At 36.0% G+C, this 27,954-nt stretch overlaps 2 protein-coding genes and 1 long non-coding RNA gene across 13 annotated transcripts; 2 read left to right on the forward strand and 1 right to left on the reverse strand.

The window, feature by feature from the left end:
• On the reverse strand, window positions 1-10,523 carry LOC113732186 (uncharacterized). Of its 5 annotated transcripts, none has more exons than XM_072080184.1 (8): window positions 9,800-10,523; window positions 5,269-5,321; window positions 5,109-5,163; window positions 4,343-4,420; window positions 2,957-3,061; window positions 1,716-1,801; window positions 351-463; window positions 1-207 (listed from the first exon to the last, which is right to left on the reverse strand). In XM_072080184.1, exons 1-7 carry the CDS (start codon window positions 10,442-10,444, stop codon window positions 352-354), a joined length of 1,134 nt encoding a protein of 377 aa, XP_071936285.1. In that variant the 5' UTR covers window positions 10,445-10,523; the 3' UTR covers window positions 1-207; window position 351. The 5 variants fall into 5 exon arrangements, with proteins under 5 accessions (XP_071936285.1, XP_071936284.1, XP_071936283.1 ...); XM_072080183.1 differs by having other exon boundaries at window positions 311-463; window positions 9,800-10,522; XM_072080182.1 differs by having other exon boundaries at window positions 1-463; window positions 9,800-10,522.
• A 1,010-nt stretch (window positions 10,524-11,533) lies between these two features.
• Window positions 11,534-16,337, forward strand: LOC140036934 (uncharacterized). Of its 5 annotated transcripts, XR_011840576.1 has the most exons (6): window positions 11,534-12,214; window positions 12,540-12,924; window positions 14,119-14,192; window positions 14,304-14,835; window positions 15,200-15,273; window positions 16,024-16,337. It is a non-coding gene; the product is annotated as an uncharacterized lncRNA (long non-coding RNA). The 5 variants fall into 5 exon arrangements; XR_011840575.1 differs by having other exon boundaries at window positions 11,534-12,924; XR_011840574.1 differs by lacking the exons at window positions 11,534-12,214; window positions 12,540-12,924 and adding an exon at window positions 15,439-15,480 and having other exon boundaries at window positions 13,928-14,192.
• Window positions 16,338-19,827: 3,490 nt separating this feature from the next.
• On the forward strand, window positions 19,828-27,834 carry LOC140036935 (protein N-terminal asparagine amidohydrolase-like). Of its 3 annotated transcripts, XM_072080188.1 has the most exons (10): window positions 19,829-20,102; window positions 20,261-20,373; window positions 22,641-22,826; window positions 23,766-23,830; window positions 23,931-24,030; window positions 24,135-24,173; window positions 24,269-24,454; window positions 26,065-26,243; window positions 26,341-26,460; window positions 27,514-27,834. In XM_072080188.1, exons 2-10 carry the CDS (start codon window positions 20,320-20,322, stop codon window positions 27,662-27,664), a joined length of 1,080 nt encoding a protein of 359 aa, XP_071936289.1. In that variant the 5' UTR covers window positions 19,829-20,102; window positions 20,261-20,319; the 3' UTR covers window positions 27,665-27,834. The 3 variants fall into 3 exon arrangements, with proteins under 3 accessions (XP_071936290.1, XP_071936289.1, XP_071936288.1); XM_072080187.1 differs by having other exon boundaries at window positions 19,829-20,373; XM_072080189.1 differs by lacking the exon at window positions 22,641-22,826 and having other exon boundaries at window positions 19,828-20,373.
• Window positions 27,835-27,954: the final 120 nt, after the last annotated feature.

Raw genomic sequence — 27,954 nt, forward strand, 5'->3', positions numbered from 1 at the left:
GACACCATACCACATTTGACTATTTGAGGAGAAAAAGAATGTAAATGTTACAATGTTACATCACCAATTAGCTGATATTTTAGCGAAAAACCCTCAATTTTACAACAGCAGAGAAGTAACTCATCAGCTGTCCATCCTTTACCGCCTATGTTCTAGTAAAGCACTCAGTTTCATGGCCAAGGCTGTAGAAAGTCTAGTATATCATCTCTGCAAAGCAATATGAAAATTATCAAGAAGCATATTGACGTTCTAATGCTTCAACAAACCTCCATATCAAAATTCCCTTTTAATGTTTAGTAATGGCCTAAACCTCAACTCTGATTAGGAGGATGTCAGACCAAATAGCTCACTTCAGTTCCCAGAGGCTGAATCATTTCTCATTTGTTGCTCTACCATCAGAGGCAAGAGAAGTGCCAATCTGGTTTTGTATCTCGCAATTCGTTGCAGTCTTTCTTCTCTTAATCTGCAACATCCAGTAAAGAGCCGAACAGATTTTAGTGTTCTCCAATTAAAAGGTGAACTGAATTAGGTATTCACGGAGAGTGGTCAAACTATGCAGCAGGTTGAGAGTAGATAGTTGTAAAATTGTTAATAACAAAATGTGAAGCGAAACAGTACCCACTCCAATTTGAACCTTACACATGCCGAATTTTTCTTTGAAAGTAATCTCATTTCCAATTTATTTGCTTTCAGATTCTGTTGAAAGATTTAAAATGTAGTAATTCATGCTTTAGTTTTGACTACCATCATCTATAAATGTTCAACACATAAGTAACGATCCTCTTTCCATCACCTAGGAAAATAATCACACTAGGCCAAAGAAAGTCGAGCCCAAATTTTTATATATAAAAGCTGAAGAGATTTACCAATAGTTTCCTCTTGAAGACAAACTAGGGAAAGCTTAGCAGTAATACATGGAGATGTCAAGCCATAAAAATTAAAGGTGCTTGGAAGCTAAAATGTAGAAAGAAAAAAGCAGACTCAGACTGTCTACAGATAGGTGCATACAGAGAGCACATGCTGAGAAAACACTGTGAGAACAAGGCTAGAGTACAATCAACTTGCTCATCATTTAAACGTTATCAGCTCTAATGAAATATGTAGCACGAGAGTTTTTGGTTTTTAGGGCACTATAGCAACCTATCTTATCCACAAGAATAATGCACAAGAAATTGTATCTTGCTGGAGTCAAATTCTCAAAATCACAAATTGGAAACCACCAGGATTCAAATTGAGGCCCTATTTGACAACCCAATTTAGCACTTAAACTTAATAGAATCAGATCTTAACATATTCAGGCCGTTTGATAACCAAAAATTGAACATCTGAATTAATTAAGTAGCATTGAATTTTCTAAGCAAAACTTGCTCCCAAAATTAAGTGATAAGCTATTCACTTATTACTGAATGTGATATGCACTCTAATATATTAGATTTAATATTTAACAATTCAATAACTTAATGGATTCATACTTCAAATTTCAGTTTTATCAAACGCACCCTTTAGCACCATAAAATTGCAAAAGCATATTCCTATCACGTCAATATATAGTCAGCCAGTAGTAAACAAAGATTTTTCATAAGGTGACTTCCAGATTGTCAATAACCCAAATGAACAAAATTAACAATGCATATATCATTGAGGCATTTGGGAAGAATAATTATCATATAGTGACAGATTTGATCATAAGAAATCAAGGGGGAAAGGACACTTACCGTGATCGCACCCTCTTAGCACGCTTGATATGTGTTTGTAACAGCTCCTCAGAAGTTAAATTGTCCACAGATCCTTCTACCTGAAACTTGGAGCAAATCCGTTCAGATTGTTAATAGACAGAAAAATGTACCGGGGGTTGAAACGGATGTGTGCATACACTGAACAAAATTTCCATAAATCAGCAATTATTAAAGTGCAACACTCAAAAATACACAAAGTTAAAGATGACACATATTTCTGCAATTGACAGAGAAAGAAAAATGTTGGTTAGATGTTGCAATAAAAATATATCACAATTCATTATGATTTGCTATGACACTAGCAGATATGGATACGCACTTCACATTGTTGCAGACATAAAAAGATCTTTTAGAGGTTTAACAATCATTTAAGCTGCGATAAACTTCTGAGCTTCTGAGCTCTAACAAAACTGCTACGAATCTGCTCCAAAGGAGCTATTCCCTTTTACTTACCCAACCATCAATGCATAGAAGACCTCAAATGTCACTAACCTATTAGTACTACCCACCAGTGTCATTAGAGCCGACACAAACAAATTCCTACAGTACCTGTACAATGTGAATATTAGCAAAAGATATGAGCTACATCATTCGTAAGGTAGCAGCAGACATGATCCAAGTCCACCTGGTACTTGAAGTGATTAATCTTTCTGGCAAAAAATCCGAACTTGTATCTCCGCCACCCCCACCCCCAGCCCAAAACCGAAAAATAAAAAGGGCATTCAAGCTCTACCCCCTTAACAAAGAAAGAAAAAAATTCTTGAACAGCAATTCTAAACTTTTCATTCCTTCAAATATATTCCTTGACAACAAGGGAAAGAAAAGGCTTTTTTTTTTTTTTGGGGAGGAGGTGGGGTGGGGTGGGGGGAAATCCAATGGATGGATAGCAAAGAAGATATTCTTATTCCTTCAAAATATCTTCTTGTAATAGCAAAGAAGATCCAAAGGTTATTATATGGATTCCTTTGAATAGCTACAAATAATGTTCCCTAAACATTGGTTCTTCTTCATAACCAAAAAGGCAACAATTAAGCTCCTCTATGCCACCATGAAAGAAACTTATCAGCTGAAAACATCAATCCTTGTCAATTAGATGATATGTTCAACCAAATTTGAGCAATAATGACAACAAAAGGAAACACTTGAAATGTCATATATAAAGGTCATGTTTCATAGAAAGGTAAACTTGTGCTACATTTGCAGTGCATGATTAAACTAACCTCCTCTTCTTCCTTAGGATCGTCCTTTTTCACGGGTGAAACATTACCTTGGACAGGTAATGGCAAAGGTCGGGGAAGAGACCTAGCTGCATCCATGTTTATTGGCTGCCAGCAAATTATAAATTATGCCACCATAGACCTCAAAAAAAAAATACACTGCTAAAAAGAGGAGAGAAGAAAGAGAAGAAAATGGTTCACTATCAACAAGTTATAGGAAAATGTTTTATGCATTGTTCAAAAAAGAGGTTTTGCAGAGGAAGTTAATGGCATATTTAAACATAATTGACGATAGTAAACACATAAAGTATCCATTTGAGCTGGAAAAAGGAAAAAAAAAACACACACACACACACACTCTTGAAATTAAGTATCCTAGGATTGTCAAAAAACCAAATGGCAAGTCATAAACAGGTATTTGCACAATCAGTGATCTGTACACAAGATACATTTTTCAGACGGCTTTTGGCCACAATATACAAACCATCACTTGAGGATAATGAAGAACAATTGCAAGTTTTTCCAACAAATTATTATCTTTCATATAGTTGAGACTACAACTTGCATTTAAATAATTTTTTTTAAAGAAAAGAAAGATTTTAGAGTCACATAGTAGGAAAGGAGTTTTACAACTATTCCACCAAACTAAGGACCTTTTGGGTTAATGATTTTGATCTTATAATTATGCTTATGCTGAAAGTACAAATCATATAGTAAACAGTTTGAAGAGAACATTGGTTTAGTTGACTTCTGTTATATATATTTGATTAACACCAAATTGAAAATTTCAGGGGAAAAAAGAAAGATAATCAAATACACGTCAAAGATTCAGAGTGTATATGTGTGTGTGTTCATATTCATGAGCCTGTGTGTGTAAAAGAATAAGTAAGGTGGGAGTAGACTAATGGGATCAAATAAATGTCACAAATAAGGCAAATGTTTGAGATTTCTTATTTTGGGGTTTGTATCCTAAACCTTTGGTTTAAAAATTAAGTTTCAGCTCTTCTTTATATAGGACTAAATTCTTATGTCAAATGAATTAGCTTTTGAGAAGTAACTAAGAAAATGGAAAATGGCCTTTAGTATTGATCTCTTCAAAACAGTAAAACAACTCAGAGCTGAAAGGGACCCAACTTTCCTCAAAACAAAATTTGAATCCTTAGTTGAATAAATGTGAAACAGAAACTGCAATCCAATCAAGAATGATAAACACTAAACTCACTCCTAAAAAAGGGATTAGTCTCAGAGCTAATCATTTTAGATCCTTAAATATCTTTTATGAACATCTAAATCTAAGTCCTCTGAACACCAGCCACTGATATTTATTAAGTCAAAAAAGTACTGCAACATAGCAGCACATCAAAACATGTGCTCCAAATAATTGCAAACCTGACTTTCTTCAGGAAAACCATTCCTCAGCCACGATCGGCAGTGGGCATAAAGAGAAGCACTCTGAGATACTCGGACCTATCATAGAATAAAGAGGTAAAAATCACCAACAAATACTACAAGTGATAGTCTGAATGCAGCAAAATTGGTCCCAATACACACTTAGTTAGTTGTGCTAGTAAGTTTTCAAAAAGAGAAATGTGATACATATTAATGAGATCAAGGCAAGTCATTAGGACAATCTACCCTATATTGAAACTATCCTATGGGTGACTGATTCTTTGATGCTTATCCTACTTCTCTTCCTTCGCCAAATAAAGACTTTCTTCATCTAATAGGCATATCCCATTAAACAAATGGAGTACCCAGTTATCTTTCATTTAAAAATTGACCAGCATAATGAAAACTATAATCCAAAATCCAAGCCATGAGACTTCAACTATCAGTGCAGGAAAGAAAGGCAAGATGTACAACCTTAGACTAGACAGCAAAATTGTCAAGGTATATCAAATTTATCTCTGTGCCTTTTCCATGGAGAGAGAGATGTAAAATTAGGAAGTTCAGCAATTGTTAATGTTTTTTTGCCAACTTTGTCATACATCACTGGAAGTCGAAAATGCAAAACATTGTCTACAGAATATAATCTCTTTATCACATTAAAATCCTTACAATTTTCTATTGCAGCCAAAAGAATGGTTATAAAATGCATACGAACTGCATCCACTATCGCGATTAAGAGCAATGAAAAGACTCAGAGCTTACTTACCTTCCTATCTCTAATAGTTACCAAAGAATCATCCCTGCCTCTTTCCCTGCAAAAGCTAAAAATGCAGATGTATGATTTGTTCTGCAAAGAAACAAGTGCATAGCAAAGAGAAACCTGGATACTAATTCATAAGCAAAAATAGTTCAAAGTGCAGCTTTACCTCATTTCTTTGTGGCCATTACTATCAGAAACTGGAGTAGATGAAAGGGAGACCTAGCACCCAAAAAAAAGAAAAAACCAAAATTGTTCAGAAGATAGCACCAAAATCAAGGAGCTACATCATAGGATTCCGTACACTGTCGGTCTATGCACCAAGCAATTAATTCACAAGATGGATCCAATTCCCTAGTCAAATTGATATGGGAATACTATAAACAAAAAAAGCTAAGACAAAACAACACAAAATGATAGATTAATCCTGTCTTTAAGTAAAAAGTAATGCATATAAATGCTCTCTGAGTGAAATATTATCATCACTGCACAACTAGAAATCTTTCACTTCACTTAGCAGAATAAATGGATGAGGAAGAAATAGTTGAAAGACACTGTGAAGCTCAGCAGACAATCATATCACACAACAAGTTCAAAAATTGCAAATTATCTTACGAAATCAACAAACCTGATTATTTAGACAATTACCAAATGCAAGTAATGAGATCTCCATGTTTTTCCTAGCAAATATTGAGAACCTTATGAAATGTAAATTTCTAACCAGTAGTAGGCTTTATAGCAAGCTATCCCCAGGGAAATCTAGCAATTGGATATCATTTTTCCATTTTCAAGAACTTAAACAATACTAAATTGTTCATTCACTTTCAGAAGAGATTCTTAATTGTCCACTGGAAATTCAAAACTGGAGGCTACATTAAAACAGTGTAATGGGGTCATGTTGGAAGATAGCCAACTCCTGTGGTAGGATGTGGCCTTTTTAGGACAAGCAAGAAATCAGTGACTGGGTAACAAACATGTAAACCAGGAAATAAAGAAGAAACGCTGGTTTGTGCTCATTTCACCAACTCTCCAGAAAAATCTCAAGCTTTCAGACGCAGAAGGATATTTAGTTTCAGATTCCAAATTTCAACAAATTCAGAAAATAATAAAGCATTCACTTCAAGAACCTCACAAAGCTAAATGAGTACAGAAACAGAATAAGGGGAGGAAAGGCATAAGGTGATATTGAAGGAAGGAAAGGAAAAATAGAAGGGGAAAAGAAAAGAAAAGATGATGGAGAAGGAAAAGCAGGAGAGGAGGTAGGAAGCGAATCAGAAGTCAGAACAAAATGAAAATTACAGAGAATGAGCGGAAAGAGAGTGAGCAATGATCTACACAGAACAACATGGAAACCCTAATTTCCACGAACGATCTGATGCTTACTCAACCTAAGCATTTTCTATACAACTCAGTAGAAACCAAAGACCCTAATGCAGATCCAACGGATATAAAGCAGATCCAGTGGATATAAAATGTACAAAAAAGGTTGTTTTTCAGCACATGCACTTAGTGATAAATTGCACGTGTTTTTATCCGCTGCAGCTTGGTACTGAAAAAGTATTGTGATAAGAATCATCCTCCAACTACAGAGGGCATGTAGAGATGCGATGGATAAACTTAAAAGACAAATTTTTTAACAACTTTGTCTAAGTAACCAAAAGCACACCCCAAAGTTTTAAAATACAGACCCTAAAACATAACACACACCATCTTCAGGTCTGTATTTTAAAACTTTGGGGTGTTTTTTGAGGTTGCTTAGACAAAGTTGCTAAAAAACTTGTCTAATAAAAACCCGTCAAGAAACAGGGGTTCCAAGCAGACCCTATGTCCTCCAATATATAAAGCAAATATCAAAAGTGCTTAACTACTTCGAGTAATGATTAGTTCATATAAGTTCGTAACCCAAAAAAACTCCTCAGCATGAAACATTGCCCTATCTTCAGATACCTGAACAAAAGATTGACAATGCTAATTTTGTGCCTTAAAAAATGATTACCACATTAAAAGATTTGATTTCTAATAGCTCCAAAATGTGAATCTTCTCCTATCCCCCTAAACAACATCTCACAGTGCTGAGTAGAAAACAGTACCTCAGAAAATGCTAACCATTTCCAACGTTCATAGTGCCTTTTCATGCTATAAAATGCTATCACTCTCCGTATCTCCCACAATTCACAAAAATAATTCAATGATGATAAGGATCCAGCATAAATATACACCTTATACACTAAAACCTAAAGCCACATCTCTAAAAATGTTTATTGGGACAACCTGTCTATTTAATTGCAAGCTAAAAAAAGGTACAGGGTCAAGGTCCTCAAGAATCTTAGCCATTTGGGAAAGGTGTAAAGAACTATGCAAGGTGCTCTACATGAGAATGTCCAATGTTGCAGGAAACGTTATATTGCTTGTATTTAAACAGCTTGTGCATTTATTAACTGGGATCTTCTAATGAGATCACAAACAAGGTTCTTGTTATTATCACGGTTGTGAAAGTCAAAGAAACCACGGCTGGTTCACCACAAGTAATCGAGCTCCGAGGCTTAAGAGGTGTCTCAGAAAAAAACGATGTCATTATCTGATGACTCGTCTCTGTTCTTCTAATTACACTTTGTCCCAAGTGTTGATCAAAGTTCAAATACAATTCTATATTAAAGTTCAGTTTCTCTTTTCTTTTTCTCATGGGTTAGGGAGAAGCCCCAAATATGTGTTTTAAAGTAAACATAAAAAATGATCGAAATTAAAAGATTCAGATGTCATGCACAAATGATAAGTCAATTTTCACAAGACAGATCTGCAGCCACTAGGTTATCAGAATTGTGATTTGAACTGGTTGACCACTCTCCATTTTAAACATGGAATTAATAAACAGTAAGTAATTGAAAATAGTGAGTAAATTGGCCAAAAATGGTTAGAAGATCCAAAGTTACACCAGTAGATGCTATAGTCTATATGTGAGGCCATAAATATTTAAATGCAGCATTTAACAGATATTTGCAGCATGGATAACTATCATTGTCAAAGGAAAAAAAAATTATTTTACACTTGATGTCTCCCCTTGTTCAATTCCTGCCCATCTAAAATTGGATGTGGAAACTGAAATTGGTAATACTCAATACCATGCTCCTTACACTTGAATCAAGCAACTTTCAATTCACCGATTTGTTCACCCATAAGAGATATAAATGCTCAAATCTCCATCCAAGCTCAAAGTTGGTCAGTTACTTTCAATTCTTAGCAGCTTTACACCCGATGATAGAAATGTTATATGCGCCTGGTCTGTTGACTCAATAATGTCACTTCTTCAGACATTAGGAAACTTTGTAATTTAGAAGAAGATTTAGCTGCTGAGAGGTCCAAAAGTAGAGAAAGTAAAGGATTTCCCAGTAATAGCTGATGCATCATCATTTTCTTCCTGAAAATGTCTAATGAAAAAATGGATAAAGATTATATCTCCACTGCAATTGAGCTTTTAATAACTCATAATCTTCCGAATCTTGACAAATGGAAAAAAAGTGTTTGCTCTACTCTAATTGGCAAGTGATAAAATTTCCATCTCCTATTAGTATAACCATCAGGGAGTAAACTGTATTTGCATAATTGGATATCATTCTGTTGGGACCTCAAATGCCTGACAAAAGAATTCCTTTAGAAAAGTGACAAAGCTGAATCCTATTCGCAATAAAAATAGATATACGAAGGTAGACAAGACACGTCAAATACAAATACAGGTTTTTCACTATGACATTTGCATGCAAATGAATGTTTCATCTTACTTCAAACCCTTAAATCGATTATGAATTGAAGCACAGTTATACCTCCATATATGTCATGCACAAAACTGCATGAGCATTACTGGTCAATCAGTAACCAAAAATCAGAAAGGAATTAGATATAAGGATAAGCAAGAACGCTTTCAGGACCAAGAAAGCTTAGACAAAAATTTTGGATCCAAAGAGAAACAATGCATATATTTGCAATGAATGTAGTAAAATATGCATCTTATAATCAGCTACTCCAAGAATGTTCAATGTTACAACTCACGCTTGTACTGGTCTCTTCAAATCAAGCGCATATAAAAACTTAGATAGCCAAAACAATGAAGCATAAAGCACAGAAAGTGATGCAGGACAGCTTAAATTTTGAAACCAAAACCACCTACTCTGGACAGAATTTAGCATTTTAACAGATCACTAAAAGGTCAGGCTGGAGTTTAATATAATAAAGTCCTACCAGTTTCCAAAATAACCGTAATTCTCATCAACGAAAAATATAGAAAACCACACAGTTATTTAGCTAAATAAAAACACAGAAAAGCACACAGTTATTTAGCTAAATGCAAATCAAGCTCACTGTAAATGAAAACTTGTAAAAGAAGTTACTCTAAGAGCATTCCTTCCTTTCTTCTGGTTTTTTTCCCTTTTTGGTTAAAGAAATTATAAGAATCTTCAAGAAGTTTTTTTTTTTTTTAAGATTCCTATTAATACTCATTCTTTATAACCAACATTTATTTACACATTTGCAAGTATACATAGATACCTAACCCAACTTAAAAATATTTCCCAAGTAATGCAAGTGAAGAATGATAAAAATGGGAAAAAACATACAACAGAAAGAGAGAGAAATTCTAATGCTGAAAAAATGAATTTCAACGAAATTGAAAGAAATCAGAAAATAGTTCCTCAAAAAATTCCACAAACCTTGTGTTGAGGCTGTGAAGAAGCAGAAGCAGAAATTGGGACACCTTTAATCACACCCGGCATGACAGTTGCCCCACCACCAGCCGGGTGCTGCAAATGGGGGATGGACCTACCACTAACATACCCCATACCCATACCCATTCCCGTGACCGCAACCAGACCTGGATCCGGATGAGAGTACCCAAACAACGGCCTGGGGTACGAAATCCCAACCCCTTGACGAGCTGCCCCAGCTGCGTACAAATGAGAATTAGGGTTAATAGAATTATTAACGGGAACAGAAGAATGGGGATGTTTTTGAAGAAACCCTCTGCCGGAGGAAGCTACAGGATAGAGAGTGGTGGTGGCATTAGCTGTGGTGGTGACATCATGGGATGGGGGAGGATAATTGGAGTTAGGGCTTGCGGGGAGTCTGGAATTTATTAGATGGGGATGCGGCTGGGGATAAAAAGGTGCTGGGTAATGGTGAGGGTGTAGTGGATGGGGATGGAGATGAGGAGGAGGCGGAGGAGGAGGAGTAGGTGGGTTTCGGGGATTTGGGGGATATGGAGGTCTTGTGGTGGTGGAGGTGGTGGCAACGGCGGTGGTAGTGGACGACGACGGAGTAGGATCAGGTGCTGGTGGTGGAGGAGCGGAGAGGGCCATTTCCGGAGGGAGGAGATTGGTGGCGCGGAATTTTGATTTTTCAGGTTCTCGGGTTTTGGGAGAGAGAAAATTTTAAATTTTTGTAGTTTATAAATCTTGGCGTGGACAAAGTCTCGGGTTTTGGGTGAAGAAACGACATCGTCTTTCCAATGAGCAGCGCAAACGACAGTATGTTGTGGGTCCGTTTGGATTTCGAAAAAAAACACACAGCAACTGGAATCTGAACAGGACTCCACTTCAATAATTTGCTTCACAAATTTCAATCATCTTTTTATTTTTTCAATCATCTTTTTATTTTTTCAATCATCTTTTTATTTCACATATATCACATTCCAAAAAATCTTATAATAATTATCTCAAATAAATCATTCAAATAAACTCATATTCAAACAAACCCTTGAATTAATTGTTTTTGAAAAATTTTATCATAGCAGTGTATTTGAAAATTTTTGAATATAAAAATTTTTTAAAATATTTAATATATTATATAAATAAGATATTTTTAAAATTATTATATATTATTATAATATTATATTTAAAAATTTTATTTTTAAAAAAATAGTCAATCCAACGGAGAGGAACACAAAAATGGAGGAGCGGGAGCTAGGGATTTTTGGTGGCCGAGAATTTGGGATGAAGGTCAGTTTGTAGGGTTCCTTTTGTCTGGTTGGTGTTCTATCTTTTTGTCCACATTGCTCTTCATTTTGTTGGGCTTTTGACTATCTTGTCCTTCTTTGTCTTTAATGTCTCGTATTTGCATTAGAAATTGGATATGACTTCTGCTAAGAGTTTTGACAGAACCACAAGATACAATAATATAATAGGATGCTTTCCAAGCTCTGATTCACTACTTGAAATGCTATCTTCAGCTTAGTGAAGTATCGTCATTAACCATATAGACTAAGGGCGAAGCCACGGGATCCACGTCGGACGTGGTCGTCCTCCGCGTGGCGGCGAGGGATTCGTTTGATGGTGAGGCAACTGTTGTAGATGCACCGGATCATTCCTCCCGCTGTGTGCCTGCTTTTGTTTGTTTATTAGTTTCCCCCCTCCCATCGTTTCCTTCTTTTCTTTCTTTCTGCTCAGTGGCCGGCTGGCTGAGCTCGTCGGTCACCTCTCTGCCACTTCGTCAGTCTCCTCTATACTGACTCCAACCACTCGAAGCTTTTCCTCCTTGTGCACTTTTCTTTGCACTCCAAGTTTTACCTCCTTCTGCACTCAATTTCACCTTGCTGTTCACTTTATGCCCTTACACGTCTTCCACCTTCTAAGACCCGTCTTTCCTTGGTCCTGTTTGCCTGCATCCGTTAGGTTGGCCCCCTCAGGCGCCTCTCTGCTCGCTGAGCCAGCTCGTCTCTACCAGCTCTATCTTCCTTCTGTCCTTCTTTTTCTTTCTTTCTCGATCACAGATTCCCTTTTCTTTCATTCAGCTCCAAAATTTAGCTTCCGTTAAGCTCCAAAATTTATCTTCCATGCCCCGTATGTTCAAAAATTCCCTCTTTTTCCCCCTTTTCGCTTTTCCTCTTTTTATTTTTTCCCCACTACATCGCTTTGTCCGGCTACATTTGCTCAGCCTTTACTGTTCCGTTCTGTCCCCTTACACGCCTTCTCCTCCTGCTGTCTCGTCCTACCTGCTGACGGATTAGGTTGCTGCAATGATGACGGATGTAGCTGCTTCTCCTTACCTCTCTCCACGATTAGCCATTTGTTCTTCCATTCGTGTTTTCCTACTGCTGCTTCTTCTCCCTCCTTCCCATTTCGCTGCGCCAGGTAACCTTGCCTCCTCTTTTTTTCACCTGCTTTTATTGCTTTTTCCGTTTCCTTTTCCTTTTCCGCGTGATGCTTGTTAATTGCACCTCCAACCAATTAGAGCCGCTCTTTTGAAGGAATCCCTCCCCCTTCTTCCCACCTTCCCCTTCTGTTTTTTAACTGGATCAGTGTGTGCTTCCGTCTCCCTCCCTCCCCCCAAATTCCTCTTGCATGTTACTTTAGCGCTACCCCATCGAATTTCTCCCCTAAATTACTTTGTTCTCATGCCTTCTTTACCGCTGACCTGATAAGTAAAGCAAGAAAGGATTGTGATTTTTGGAAGCAGAGGCAGAGTGAGAGAAGGAGCAGGGGCAGTCCAAGAGACAAAACCAGCGCGGAGGCCCACCGTCAGCGTCAGATCGGAGGCCCAAATCCTTCGATACTTGAAAGTAGTCTATTAAACCAGGACTCATCACAACCCCTCCTGCTGCCGCTGCTGCTTCTTGTTTGGTAGTAGTAGTAGCAGAGAGATGGGGCTGCCGCCTGCTGCTGTTGCTGTTGCTGTCGCCGTCGATGTCGATGTCGATATCGCTATCGGGGGGGAGGAGTACCGAACTTTGTCCTGGTGGTGGTGGTGGTTCAGCTGAGACAATCGGTTGCCTGCAACTCAGCGATGAAGCACCCGCAACAAGATTTCAATTGCATACACGGAACTGAAAAAAATTAAAAAGGTTTGAAAACTATTTTGAATTATGTATAGTTGTACACCGCTGTATTGTCAGTATAGTAGCTGTCTATTATTACACTTACGAAAATAAAGTCATGGTTAAAATTTAGGATTAAGGTGTTGGAATTGAGGACTTTTAGTAGTAGATTTTTAAATTAATGGATCCTTTTACCAAGTCAATCCACAATTCCATATTGAATGATGATAGTCTTCTAGAAAATTTAAGAATAAAAAAAAAGGCTCAATTAGTCACCGTATTGGTAACTCAAAAACTCCATTGAAAGATGAAAGCAAGAAGAAAGCTCTTGTCTAGCTTGTTTTTTTTTTTGGAACAAATTGGATGTTGTTGTAGATACTTGTGTAATTTTTAATTAATTGGTTTACCAACAATTCATGTTAGTTTTGATAAAACATGTTCCAAGGAAAACAAAAAATTACTTCGGACACCCACATAATTAGGAATAAATATCTCTTTTCACTTTTATTAACCAGTAAGGGAAAGACATTATGTTGATCTCCAATGAAGATGAAGATCACTTACAAAGTGACAAAGACCAAGATATTGATGACAATCAGTTCATCCAAATGATTTCAAAGAAAGCCAGAAAAAGAAAGCCGTACTCAGAGCATGCGAAAAAAATAACCAAAAAAAACAAATGCGACGAAATTTGAAGCTAAAAATTAAAACCTTTTCATGGTATCACAAATGTGCAGTTTGTTGAGATCATTTAAAAGTTCATAAAATTTTTATTGAGTCAAAATTGAGAGGCATCTCCACTTTATCATGTTCTCTTTGCAATTTTTTAATAAACAAGTCGTGATTTATGCCTAACTCTCCTTAATTAGGTATGTTTAGTCTTTTGATGTATTGTTGTTTACTTAATGTTTCTTTTACCTTGAGATCCTTGTAATTTTGTAGTCTCTAAATTTTTATGAAAATTTTCATTTATTGCACATTATTTAATATTTTATTTGAAATTCATTTGTTAGCTTGCTTATATGCAGTTTCAATGTATTGATGTATTCATATTTTGGTTCATAGCTTGTTTTCTTCAACATGTATATAAAAAGGGGAATGCAATGTCTCAAGAGGGTGCTTGTGTTGTTGACGCCGCAACATGTGATTGGTTGGAGAGTGTTCGTCCGAGCCTTTCTTATGTTCCCATTTCATTTACTTTTTCATTCTTTTTAAATGCAGATGTGATTGATTGAAGAAGGTCACCTGCTCTCCCATTTCTTCCATAACCGGCAACATCAGGACCAAAACAAATGGTATTTTTTTTTCCTTTCCCTCCCTGAATTTCTCTAGCCTTTTGTGTTTCTTTTTAGCTTTAGTTGTCTAATCTAATCTAATCTAATTGGTATATATTTTTGATATTGCAGGTGAAAATTTTGGAATCTCTTCCAGCATTCTTGTGAGACTCTGAGATTTTTTCCCTTTTTTTTAATTGGGTTCTAAAACACGTGGTTAGCTTTGCTCTTTTTTTCCCCTTTCTTTTGCCTTGTATTCTTCCTTTTCTTGACATATTTGTATCTTGATTTTCCTGTTGGCTAAAAAGCATTAAAAAGGATTTAACAAATTTGAGAAAGTTTCTTGGAACTTTTCCCGATCTAATGCCTTTATAAGAAATTGTATCTTGATTTTGCTCTTGCCTAAAAAACATTAAAAAGGATTTACTAACAAATTTTATAAAGTTTTTTGGATCCACGTAGTAGTTCTAGAAACCCTATCTCGACATTTTCTTCTTCAAATCCCTAAAGGTTGCCGTCTCTTCTCTCGCCGATCCCTTCTCGCTCTCCAAAACAAGGAGTATGGTTGGAAGAATTAAATCCAAAAACAAGGAAATCTGATTTTCTGTCCATGCTTTCTTGGGAGACCGAGGCTGTCAAGAGAAGATCATTATCAAGAAAAATTGTATGTGATTTTGCTTCTTTCAGTTTCATTCTTCCAGATCTCAGTTTTTTCACTATTTTTTTACACGCATTTTTAATAGTTCTCCTGTTACTTATTTGTCCTTTTTTCCCTGGCCTTGTACAGCACCTGTACAAACTTATGTGATTTTCTATTATGTATGGGAAAATTGCTTGGTGTATTTTTTGGTTGTTTTGGATTCATGGGTTGTTCAAATTTTAGCACAATATCTTTGGCTAAAAACTTGGTAATTATTTCTGTGTACCATTTTATAACCTTCTTTTTTTCTATTTGTTTCCATTTTGCATATGAACAATTTATTTTTGCTCATATTTATTTTTGTTCACTTTTTGGTTGAATTTTATAGGGGTAATGCTTTGTTTTGTACCAGTCAGTCTAAGCCCAAGCTTTGGGCTTTTAGCATAGTTCAGCTTTGGACAGGTAAGTTGTTACACTTTATTTAGCAAAATATCTTGGTCAAATGGATGTGCTTGTATACTAATAATTAGTAGATATCTCTGTTGATTAAGAGAAAATGATTAAGTTTCTGTTGATTATCTTTTCTGCTATTTAACTTGCAAACGGTTTCTTTGTGTCCTTATTTAGCATTAAATTCGATGGACACCGGGCTCTTCATGATGGAATTAGGTATTAAATTTATCGACATATAATAAAGCAAATAATGGCCTTCTACTACTTTTAAAGTGCTGATTGTAACCTTTTTTATTTCGCCTTTCGTTTTAATATAACTATCTCTATGAATGAAAATTTTTTTTACAACGGTGTCTGTATTGTGTATATAATAATGTAATGGAAAATTGTGTATTTGTAGTTATTGCATGTTTTATACTGTAATTGAAGATTGTTCATTTATTATTTGGGTACATTGGTGCAGTATGCCCTAACCTATGAATTGTACAAAAACCTTTGCCCCATACTTTTGCCTTCAAGGATAATTATATGAAAAAAGCTTGTCTAGCATATAGGTGCATAGATAGACACAGATGTTGATGTTCCTGTAAGTGAAAAAAGTTAGCTTAAAATGGCAGGGCTAATGATAAAAGAAAAAAAACTATGATATACTTTTGGAAAATATGGTAATTGCTGCTAATATTTAACCGTATGAAGTGGATTTTTGCAGTACCACTCAAGAATGCTTCTACCATTTGATTAACAAAACTACGTGTTTAGTTATGTAGGAAGCAGAATCGGCCACCCTTGAAGCATTATCAAGATCAAAGCCTGGAAGCGTATGGCCCTGGATACTAGATTTTGCACTAACAGTAGCTATGTGATCTCTGTATTACCTACTATAAATGTATATCAGCTCTTGATGTTTTATATCTCACGTGAATGGTGTTATCATGATATTTTTGTTTGGTTTGAAATCTTGTACAACTTGGTGAGTTATTTTGTACCAAGAGTTTCCATTCCTTTTGCTACTGATGTATTGAGAGGATAGAATTGTGGCCTATATTAATAATCCTCCTCCTTTTTTGGTCAAATGCAATTTATCCCACTAAAGGTGATATGTAAGTAGAGTTTCTTTTCATCGGATTTCTTGAAATTACAGGCTAATGAAAACCTTTTTGGTTATTGTACTACAAGTAATGTGTTTTTTGGTCTTTGGGTTAGTTTGAAGTGTAAGATTCTAATAACAAGGAAAGGCCTTGATGCAATACTCCATTCTGCATTTTTTTTTCTTTTCCTTATTGAGCCGGAACAGGTTTGATATGTAATGAGAACCTCTGAACTGCGGTCTACTGGTCTTAAGTTTCATAAATGTACATTATCTCATGCACTCATCTTTCCTTTTATGGGATTCTAGCTGTTGACGTCCATCCAATGATCAAGGGTAGAATTGCATCAAGGCTTGTGTAACTTCCTTTTTTCTTTTTTTGTGTGTGTTAATTAGTTGACCATCCCCTATGCTTTGATGTATTGACAGGATACACCCTGCATTAGTAATCCTCCTCCGTTTTTGGTCAAATGTAGTTTATCTCATTAAGGTTGATATGTAAGCACAGTTTCTTTTCCTCAGATTTCTTGAAGTTACAAGCTAATGAAGCCATTTTGGTTATTGTACTACAAAGTAATGAGTCTTTCTTTGTGGTCTTTGGGTTAGTTTGATGCAATTATGAAAACAGTTGATTGGTTGTATCAGATTCTAATAACAAGGCCAAGCCTTGATGCAATACTACATTGGGCTGTTTTTTTTTATTTTTTATTTTGAGCTACAAAGTCACAGGTTTTTGTGTACATAAAAAGTGTAAGGCAGCATTATATGGTGATCTATTATTTTGTTTGCTTTACATATTTACAATGCCTGTATAATTACACCTTTCCAATACAACTGATTTTTCGCTCATATTCCTATATAATATAGCTCCATTTTCTGCTGCTAATTTTCATTCTCGCCTATATTACTAGCTAAACATTCTCGCCTATATTACTAGCTAAACGTTAACTGGGCATGTATACCACCGCGCACGGCGCGGTGTTACCACCTAGTCATCATAAAAAGCACCAAACATTAAGAGCCCACAGCCTTGGCTGGGTGGTGATTTGCCAGATTCCTCCTCTTGACCTCTTTTAACTCCCCTTCCTTCTAGTGCAGAGTAGGAGTAATTGTAATATAAAATCTATTATGTCTGATAAAAAGAAAAAAAGAATCAGTTACTTCTATAGTAGTTCGCCAGCAAGAGAGTTTTAAAACTTTACTTGGGTGTAGATCCCTTGGTTGGCCTGCATTTGAATATCCAGACTTTTCTGAAAATGTTTCGTCAACTATGCATCCGTCTGAACCGGTGGTAATTCATTGGATTTTCCTTGACCTCTACCAGACACAGCAACTGGAATCTGAACAGGACTCCACCTCAATTACCGTCAATCTACCTCTTGAAAAATATAGTATAGCAGAAACAGCCAATTTGCACTCCAAAAAATGAGCAGCTGAAGATCATTCAGAATGCCAAGGTCCAAAAACAAAGTAGAATAGAAGAAGTAGCCAACAACTCTCAAAATGACGGTAAATATTAGTATTTTTGTAAAACTAACTCCAGCAGCATAGACTGCAAATAAATCTATGTAAACCATGAACAACAATGTAAATATAAGTAGGTTCTATGTAAATATAATCAATTTAACATGATGTAAATATAAGAAGATTCTGTACAAATATAAATAGGGATAATTTTAGAAATCTTTCCGGTAATTGCACTTAAATACCCTCTAATGCTGAAAATTACACTATCCTCTTTTTTCAGATAGATGTGACCAAATGTTGTGCGTTTTCTGCTATTGAGAAAATGAAATTGAGTCAAATATAATTTTTTTTGCTACTTCTCGGTGCCATTTTGCTGGCGTTATAACAAATTGAGGAGTTAAGACGTTATATAGTGCCATTGTTGTGAAAAAAAAAAAAACCAAAGTAGCTTTGATGAGAGAGAACTCAAGAAACCAATCCATTCTCAAATTGGTGATCTTTCATCTAATATGAAAAATCAAACTAACTGTCGTTTTCATCTGCTCACTTTTGCTTCTTAGTTACCATTATACCACTTGAAATAGTCACATTTTGGCACAATAGAACTATAATCTATCTGAATTTCTTTCACTTTCTAAAATTCTAATTGTTGCATTGCATCTGCAGTAACAATTTCTATTTTTGATCCTCAATAATGTTTCTCCATGAATTGAGTTCCCGTGATGACTTGATGAAGACATACTTGTTCTTCAATTGTTGTACTAGTCAACATGTACTTCTAATACTTGATGAGGTCATAACTCATTTCACGCAAAAATGCCTTCTTTGAAAAATGGAATGCATGTTTTTTCACACATTCTCTAGTTTATATGTTGTCAGGATAGAGCCGTTGTAGTTGGCATTGCAATGGCTCTTCTTGACTTTAACAATCAAAAGTTGACTTTTTTTTTTTATATGTATTCTTTGTTGTCTTGAGAGGATCATTGGAGGGACAATATTTTTCCTTTTTTTGTGTTATTAATTTCATAAAAAAGCGATGCCTGTTTTTTCTTACATACAATGAGGGCAATCTTGGTAGAAATTTGTGTGTCAATACTTTTTTCTCAAACTTTAAGGAAGCTTTTCTTGACAAGGGATGAAATAGTTTATAAACATATCATTCAAGAGGAGGGCAATGTAATTTTTAATATTAGAGGGCATTTAAGCGTAATTGTTAGAAACCTCAAGGAAGGTTTCTGGAATTATCCCAGATAGATGGCTTAATAATATTGGAATTGTTGATTTCATATCATAAATTACATCCAAGTCATTAGCTAAGAACACATGCATAGTTAACACCAACAATGTTAGCAATAATATACTTGGCACACTTATTTCTTGCTTCTTTACTTTGACAATTAAGATACCGACTCTTATGTTCTAGGGCAATAAAACTTGTCCTTGGTGAAACGTCCCATAAAATCGAATTAGCCATTCACCTGTTAGTATCTCTAAAATTTTGCCAAAACTAACTTTAACTTGAACCTGGATATCGAACCCAAAAATGTTGTAAGTGGGAGGTATTGAATTTAAAACTTCCTATAGTTCTATTTGCAATCCGTCCACTTTATCATTTAATCCAACTTTCTCTCAAAACTACTTGCAATCCCTCTGCTCTACCATCTAATCTTTTCTTTTTCTTTTTTTAAATGAGAGGTCTTTAATTCAAAACCTCTTATTTATAAATCCTCTCATCGTACCATTCAACCTTATCATCCCTTAATTTGACTTGAATTGTCCTTGTCGTGTAAGTTGTTTTTAACTTTATACAACCTATCGAAAGAAATTCCATTGTATTAATTCAAACTTATTTGTTAAAATAACAAATAAGGATTTATGTGTGGAGAAAACCTCATGAAGTTTTTTTTACATAATCAGTCATAGGCACTGAGTCATAATGGAAGGTTTAATTTTATATATCTTCCAAATATGCCCAAAAGATGATTGGGAACGAGGCATTTCAAATATTTAGAGATGCTATCTCTTCATTTAACATCAAACATTCAAACTCAACCTAGTTAAAGAAGAACAGGGCCAAGCTAAGAATTTTCCAAAAACTAAAGAGGCTCCTTGGAAATTAACACCAGGAGGAGGCAGTAAACAGCAAAGTATTATCTGACAATCCCCACAAATACACCTTTTTATTGGACCTTGGTTGAATTAATTCTCCACGCTTTGTAACAGAGTCCTGAATCCTGAGATGTTGGTATCGGTGTCAGGACTCTTGTCAGAGAGGAAACTGCTGGTACGAAGACTCCTGATTATATCAGTTTAAGGATTAGAATTGAGATTCTATCGCCCAAGTTCTGTAATTATCGCGTTATTGGGGCAGATATACCTAAGAAATTGATATCTGGAGCTCATTCAACAATTTAATTGCATCCCTTTTGACTCTCCCCTCAGAGATTGCAGGCACAAGTCACAACGTCTTCATTTCATTCTACCCTTCTCTTCATTACCAGATGATATATGTTGGGGGAGTTCCCTTTCAAAGTGATGGGCCATCTTCCTCTGAGGTAACCTCACGTTCCACTTCCACGGTCTTCAAACCAAGAAGTATGAAAGCAACATTATGAAATCTTGCATGAGTGTTTGTGATCATGTAGTTGGGATACAACGACAAGTTCATAACTTTATCTGAAGTAGCCGATTTCTATCAGAACCCAGTTGGATTATACCCAATCTGGCCCCAAGGACTGCATGATTGTCTTACCTAAACCCTGTGCTGGAGACCCTTTTGATTGATTCATTTTTATCATATTCAAGAAGCAACTGTTATTAGAATACTTTATCTGTTAGTGTTTTGACGAACTCGATTAAGGATTTCTGTGGCTTATTGAAGCTGGGGTGTATTCGAAACATTAGGCCCTGCTTTTTTCCTTAGGTTTTAATATCTTTTATAAACCTGGATATAAGTGAGGAAAGAACCTCTCTGACGTGAGCTGTAAAAATTCAGGAATATCTCGTTTTATGTACATTTTTAGTTTTCATGCAGGATATTAAGTGCAGTGTTTATTTACACTCTGATGATGCAGAAACTAGTTTCTTGAATGACACAAGGTGGTAGGAATCCCAAGTAGCTGAATCTGATGAGAATAAGAATCATGTTATCATGAAGTCCATAATAATTAAGAGAGTCCCTCATATTGGGCGCAGAAATGTTTCAAACATGAATCAGTTATGAACATGAGAATTGGAGAGGTGTGAAATTTGCAATAATTAATGAGTTTGAGTGAATAAAATAAAATATGTAACACAAACGCACAGAGTATAAGGTTGATAACTGTGAGAGAACTTATAGAGAGGATCAGGGTATCTTGAGGTAATATATGTCAGAAGGACTCTATCTGCAATGGAGTTTGAATTTCTCCATGTTAAAAAATTTGGACTAAATTAATATGTTCGTACTCTCACATACAATCGTTCAACTGTTGCCTAAGGGCCAAAAGATTATATAACACATTTGCATCAGTCTTCTGAATGGAACAGTTTGTTGACATAAGATGACATCTCACTTTCTTTTGATTATTAATCAATGACTTCATAGCTCTTCATATTCAATTTCTTCTAGGTTGTTGAATGGGTACAGATTGGGCTGGCAATGGCTGTTGTAGCTTATGTAGAACAAGTGCACTAGTCGCTTTCTAGTTGGTGGGTGGGCTTGATTACAGTTTCCTATCTTAGAAGAACAGGCATTGTCATGTCAAGTTAATTTATTCCCCGTATTGCAACACAAAAATCCTGTAATTAAGTTTTATATATGGTGGAAGTGACAGCATGTTCATTCTGGTCCTGTATTCGTATCCTCCAGTTGGTTATTATTTGGTTGCTTCATGTATATAAAATATTTCCTACCAATAAAGTTGTCTTAGACATTTGTCTGACATAATGTTCTGGAAGCAACTATGAGCATCGACAGATCTTGCTGATGGCGCTGTTGTTTGTTAACTTCCATGAACACGTCATGGGATATACTTCAGGGGAAAAAATTCTAGTTGTGGTGTTTGGTTACTCTTTCTATGTGCATTTTGAGCAACTAAATAGACAGATTTCTTCAAAAGTATTGCTGTTCACCCTTGCTGATTGCCAATCCTGTTACAGATCATACATGCATTTATGCAGCTAAAACTTGTTTTTTCTTTGAGAACATAAGATTACTATCATACCGGTAAAGTATTAAAAAGATACTATTAACTATAGAGCTTATCTTTAAGAGTTAAATCCAAATTGCAGCTTTGGCTCTAAGAATTGAGCTACTGCTGGTACCAGATTTTGGCTTCAAGATTACAATCATACCGGTGAAGTATTAAAAAGATACTATTAAGTATAAAGCTTATCTCAAGAGTTAAGTCCACATTGCAGCTTTGGGTTTAAGAATTGAGCTTCTACTGGTACCTGATTTTGTGTGCTTCAGCAATTGTTTTGTTTGAACCATCCATCATTTCCCTCCCCAATTTAGACATTCGTTGTAGGGTGTTAATAATGTTAGTGAAAAGCTATATCCATTTATAGCCTGCTGGGTTAAGTAATCCTGTTTCAATGCATCTATTCTTCTGGAAAACTAATTCTCTGGCTAGAAAAGTTAATATTTCTCTATCTTACAAGCCACAACTTGCAACTTAATCGTCTTCTTCTGTCCGTCTCATTATGTGGCCAAAATGCTTTCTCAGTGGAAGTTGAATAAGTAGAAATTTGTGCTCTTCTTCATTATTAATGAAAGGCCCTTCTTCTTGCTTTCTGTGGAGATTAGCTATCTTAATTTGATTCCAATTGTTATCAACAGGGAAGCAAAATCCTACTTGCTTTGATGGAGCATCCTACTTTGGTATCTGCCTCGTGTTCATTTAAGTCTACGCCTGAGAGAAAATTTTCAGCCTCTGAAGACTCTGGTTTGCAGAGAGGGACAGGATGTAAATGGGTCTATGTTTTCCAAAGAGAGTATGCAACAGTTGATCCTGCTCTTGTGGATGTATGTTCATATCATGTTTGTGCAGTAAGCTGAAATTTATCTGGAATAAACCTTAACTCCTAAACATAAAAATGAAAACAACAGGAAGATTTGAGAGACCTAGTCGTCTAGAATATGTTTTTAATATTTTTTTGAGCAATGCAGCGTATTGTGGGTCTCACATTTAAAACTATGATAGCCTCTAGCTTTGAATGCAATTTTTGACGTATGCAAGAAGGTAAGTTATGCCACAACAATTTTAGAGGAGGAAAAGACAAAATGTTGGAGTAGCCTCCAAAGAGGAATCAACCGTGATGTCATACTGTTCATACATTATGTATGTATTATACTTCTCTGGACGTCAGAGATTTCAGATTTATTTCTTCTTGATAATTTCCTATAACTATTGAATCTAATTTTAAGTATCTCAAAAAAAAAGTCATGTAATTTCTCTGCTTTATCTGGATGCTAATATACTTGTCTAATTAGGCTGCAGCTTCAGCTTACTCCTTTCTTGGGCATGTATACCTAAAGACATTAGACTTGAGTTGTTCTTCTTCTATTAGAAACAGTTTGCTTTTCAGGCTCAAGTAGTATTCTGGCATTTTGTTTTAACAGTTTAGTTTCTGTACTCAGGAAGGCACTACATGTTCCTTGTTAGCCCAATTGTCTTTCTTGCTATCTGCTTTCACTATATCATTCCTGTCATTGATTTTAAAAACAAAATGAAGGAATCCAGTTACGAACCCATTTTCTCCTTGACAGCAAATTTTTGCATTAAAAAAAATTGTGTTTGTTGTGATGTGCTTCCAATAGTTAATTTGGTTGCCTCTTGACTGTTAATTGAGGTCCCAGGGTGGTGATGATATTGAGTCCCAGATCCCATTTTTTGTTTTTTTGACTATTTTTTCCTCTCTCTCATTTAAACTTAGTTAACATTTTTTCTGTGTTTGTGGAAAGCTAGTTGGCACTGATGAGGCTACAACCTGCGTGGGCCTGGCAATTCGGAACCATAAAAGTGGAATGTAAGAATCAAACTTCTTTAGACTTGGGAGTTTTAAGATCTGTAGATCCAGTGTCTAACTCTGAATCTCCAATTAAGCTTTCCTATTGCCTTGATTGCAGGACTTCGGTTGGCCATTTGGATTCACCAGATGTGGTTGAAACTGGTCTTACTCAGATGTTATCTTTAGTTGTAGACCAAAATTCTGATGAGATGTTGGAGGTACTATATTCTTTAATCCTTAAAAGATTTGGTATGTTAACGTAAATAATCTTCAGCGATGGTTAGCATCATGGACAATAACATGCAAAGCTCACAATATGCAGGTGCATCTAGTTGGTGGTTATAATGATTCCTCTCCACAGGTCTGAGCCTGGGACGCCTGCATTGTTATGATTTTCAAGAGATTACTCACTAGGAAGAATATTAACTCTGATATCTCTTGGACTTTTTAACCCAGGGTATGGATAGTGTCATAAGCAATCATACAGACCACAGTGGCTTTTCCTTTCCTTTGTGCGCCAAGATAGTTGAGACCCTGGAGAAGAGTGATATGGTGTTTCACCTTCAAACTCTCCATGTTCTTGAGAATAATACCAAGCAAGATTCTGAAGGAAATGCATACCCAATCTTTAATGGCTTCATGGTGAGGCTTGAATCTTGAATTTAGTTTCTTTCCCTTATTCCTCCAGTCTTTCTTGGCTATTAAGATTCACGTTTTATGAGGTGGGAAGTAACTGAAAACAAGGATTTTATTGCTTACATTGCTAGTTCATTATCGAAGTTCATATTGTATTATCATTTAAACCTTGATATGTTTTGCTCATTGGAGGAAATAAACTTTACAGATTTCATTGACTTTTGATCAAATTTAAGTAGTTCGACGAGAATTCAAAAGTTTTGGCTGGTAAGCAAGAAGGTCATGCTTCTGTAAAAATAGTGGACATTGCTAAGATGTACTAAGTAGTTAAAATTTGCCTCGGGTAAAGACCAAAATGGAAAATGTGGTTTTTATATGATGCTGATAGAGTTCTGACTGGGTTTACTCAATGTGAGAGGTGTTGAAGTGACCATCCACAGGAAATCTATATTACCTGGACTCTTCACTTTGCCTTGCCATACCCCCATGTCGGTGGGGATTCTGGTACCTGAGTCTGGGTAACATGTCAGAAAACCGATTGAATAAGAGGTTAGAAGATCTCAACTATAGTGATCACAGATTGGTAGTGGCCCTTAAATGGCAAAATAGATGATGCTAGTTTTGGCCATTCAGATGGGAAGGAGCATCTGTAAATGGCATATCACAAGATCCAATGCACTGCTACTGCTACACTAAATCCTTCATAATTTATCTGGAATAATATGCAGGAAAATACCCATTATGTAGATTAATGCTTGCTCTGGTTTTGTACCTTTAAACGTTTCAATTTTTTTCAGTCTCATACATTTAACAAAAAGTGGCAAATAAACAGATCTCACATTGTACATGCACAGCTGTTGCAACTGGATATCAATTACCACCTATATTTTTAAATGAACTTAGCTTCCCTTTACTCTGTTGATGACTACGCATTTTCTTACATGGACTTCACAGTTTTGACACGTTCTTCATTTTATATACTTCACCAAAAAAGGCAGTTGTTTCACATTGTCCTCATCATCTCTTTAAATTTCAGATTTCTAAAATGGGGGTCCACAAAAATTTGTGATTTCTCTTTGAACCATTCTTTTGTTGCACCTCTTTTGTAATATTCTTGCATAGTCAAATTAGGTCAATCAATTTTGAACAGGGCGCTTTGTTTATTGGTGACAACTGATATACAAAATTTAGCTGCAGTTTGAAAGTCTGATAACTGCTGCAGTGGTAAACACAAGTCCCTTCTAGAAACATAGTTGCTCATAGGAGTTCTATTCTTTTTGTTCGTGTTTGTTCTGATTGTATGGAGAAAAGGCTGTGTAATTATCTGAATATCGATTACTAAGTAAACCACTTATGGACCTGCAGCGGTGTAATGAAAAACTAAATTCCTGAAATTGAGCTAATATTTTTGGTGGATTGGCATTGCCAAGTAGTCCAGGGTTACTGTGTTAAAACTCTTAAATCTGGGGACGGTGTGAGACCCATCTTAGATTTTGCACGTGTCAGTTGAAGGATTCCATGCAAGTAGTGGCTTTAGTACCAGTATGAATAGCTGTTGTTTTCCTCAAAGTTTCCTTCATGGAAATCCTTAAATACTTTCAAACCATTATCTTCAGGTTGAACCTTCAACCGGGTCAATCTTTCCTGCCAATTTTGACAGAACTTCTAGATGTCCAGATGAAGTTGTAAGGAGGATCCGTCTGAGTTCATCTTACGAAGACCCAAGTTGGAATGGCAGGTTGCTGGAGACCTATGACATTCCAACTGATCGATTCGTTATTGCTCCATGTGCTTGGTAATAATCTCTTTTCTCCTGTTTGTTTTATTAACTGTTTCATCTTTCATGGTGTCGATCTTTTTGCTGATTGTGTTAATGGTTTCATACCGCATAGGACCATACGCCAATTACAGATTGCTATGATGCTGCAAAACCTATCGGATGCACAAATCCTTCTCACCTGTTCCACTTCACCTTCTGTCGAGGCTCCTGACTTTGTTGAAAATGAAAGAAGGTATCTGCATGCATTTTGTGGTTTTAATAGCCTAACATGACATATGACATCATTTACCATTTCCCAAAGCATCAACGTATGGATAGTGGCTTTGTAATAATTTTTATGCCAAAAAAAAGAGGTAGAAGCAGAGAATTCATAGATACACAGCAGGTCGTAGTTAACTGCTCATTGCTTTGTTAATTACATGTCCATCTATGGAAAACAAGTATTCAGCCTAAAGGCTCATTCTGAAATTGTTGTCTAGGAAATTTGTGTTACAGTGTGAGAGTGTTACTTTGAATAGATTGACAAGACTTCTGGAAATGAGCAGAAGTAAAAGTAGGTGTCAATAGCTCAATCCTTTATTTCTATGAAGTAGGGAAAGAGGGGAGAGAAGTAAATGCTGGAGCAGATATGTCACCAATATTATCGATTTATATGTCACCAATATCATCCTCATTTTATAAAGTAAAATATAGGAATTTAAGGTCCTTTCCCTGATACTCCTGTTCGACTTTTTTGGTTGCCTCTTTTTCGCCTCTTGTACTGAAGAAAATAGCTTTACTCACCTCAATCAGGTATAGATTTTGAAGTTCTTTCATCCCTCTCCAGCCTTTCCCTTTTCCATCCATGAAGCAAAATTTTCTCTGTAAACAATATTTGAAGTTGTGAACTTGGTAACGACCAGGGTTGTATTTAACAATTAGAGATGTTAATATGGTGCTGGGAAAGAGAAGATGAAATCCTAAATGAACACTGTAAAAATCTGTCACCATCATGAGGAACGTGACTTTGGATTGGACTTGTACAGCTGATCGTAGATCAAATAGATTGTAGATGGATTGATCACGTTCAAAAACCTCATAGGCATGGTGGGGGAATGGTGTATAATTTTTTGGTTCTTCAATGCTAGCCTTTCCAAATGTTCTCATTTTACATTCCATTTCTTGTTGTGTGCATCATTTGAAAGCTCTTTATAATTTTGGCTAATGGAAGGAGGTACATGATGTTAATAGTTGTTTAACTCAGATCTCGACACAATATGAACTTTTGAATTGTTAATTCCTGCAGACAATGGGACTATCTCAAAAAACACCCAGATTGGAAAGAAACGTTCCCAATGAAGCAGCCACGAATTTTTGAGAGAACTCCTTCTGGAAGATGGAAGAGATCACCAGTTGCGCGTGCAGATGCTGAATCTAAACTGTGTACCACAGAGTAACATGAAAATGACTATGACTTGGTTCATATTATCTTCTTGGATCATATGGCAAGTGTACCATTTCTTAGCTTGGATCAGGATACACTCAACCCATAAGAAAGAAACTGTTAAACATGAGCTTCACAGTTTTTCTTCATTTGATAATGGAAATTATGATATATTACAATGCACGAAGCTTATGGTACAAAGTTTTGACAAGTAATTGTGAAGAATAGGCGTCTACCATGTTGGTTTTGGCAAGCTTGAGGAGGATATTTTCTGTTCCTGTCATGCGACCACGGGAATAGGAG

Source organism: Coffea arabica, chromosome 2e, assembly GCF_036785885.1.
Source record: "Coffea arabica cultivar ET-39 chromosome 2e, Coffea Arabica ET-39 HiFi, whole genome shotgun sequence".
In the NCBI taxonomy this organism is placed as follows: Eukaryota; Viridiplantae; Streptophyta; class Magnoliopsida; order Gentianales; family Rubiaceae; genus Coffea; species Coffea arabica.

What these genes read in the sequence shown, in the direction of transcription:
- LOC113732186 (XM_072080184.1), bottom strand. Translation starts at nt 10,444, where the DNA reads ATGGCCCTCTCCGCTCCTCCACCACCAGCACCTGATCCTACTCCGTCG. An exon ending in AATGGCCACAAAGAAATGAG is followed by an intron (nt 5,164 to 5,268) that starts GTAAAGCTGCAC and finishes CTGCATTTTTAG; the next exon opens with CTTTTGCAGGGAAAGAGGCA. An exon ending in ATCCTAAGGAAGAAGAGGAG is followed by an intron (nt 1,802 to 2,956) that starts GTTAGTTTAATC and finishes ATTTGCTCCAAG; the next exon opens with TTTCAGGTAGAAGGATCTGT.
- LOC140036935 (XM_072080187.1), top strand. Translation starts at nt 20,320, where the DNA reads ATGATATATGTTGGGGGAGTTCCCTTTCAAAGTGATGGGCCATCTTCC. An exon ending in ATTCTGATGAGATGTTGGAG is followed by an intron (nt 24,031 to 24,134) that starts GTACTATATTCT and finishes CACAATATGCAG; the next exon opens with GTGCATCTAGTTGGTGGTTA. An exon ending in TTTGTTGAAAATGAAAGAAG is followed by an intron (nt 26,461 to 27,513) that starts GTATCTGCATGC and finishes TAATTCCTGCAG; the next exon opens with ACAATGGGACTATCTCAAAA.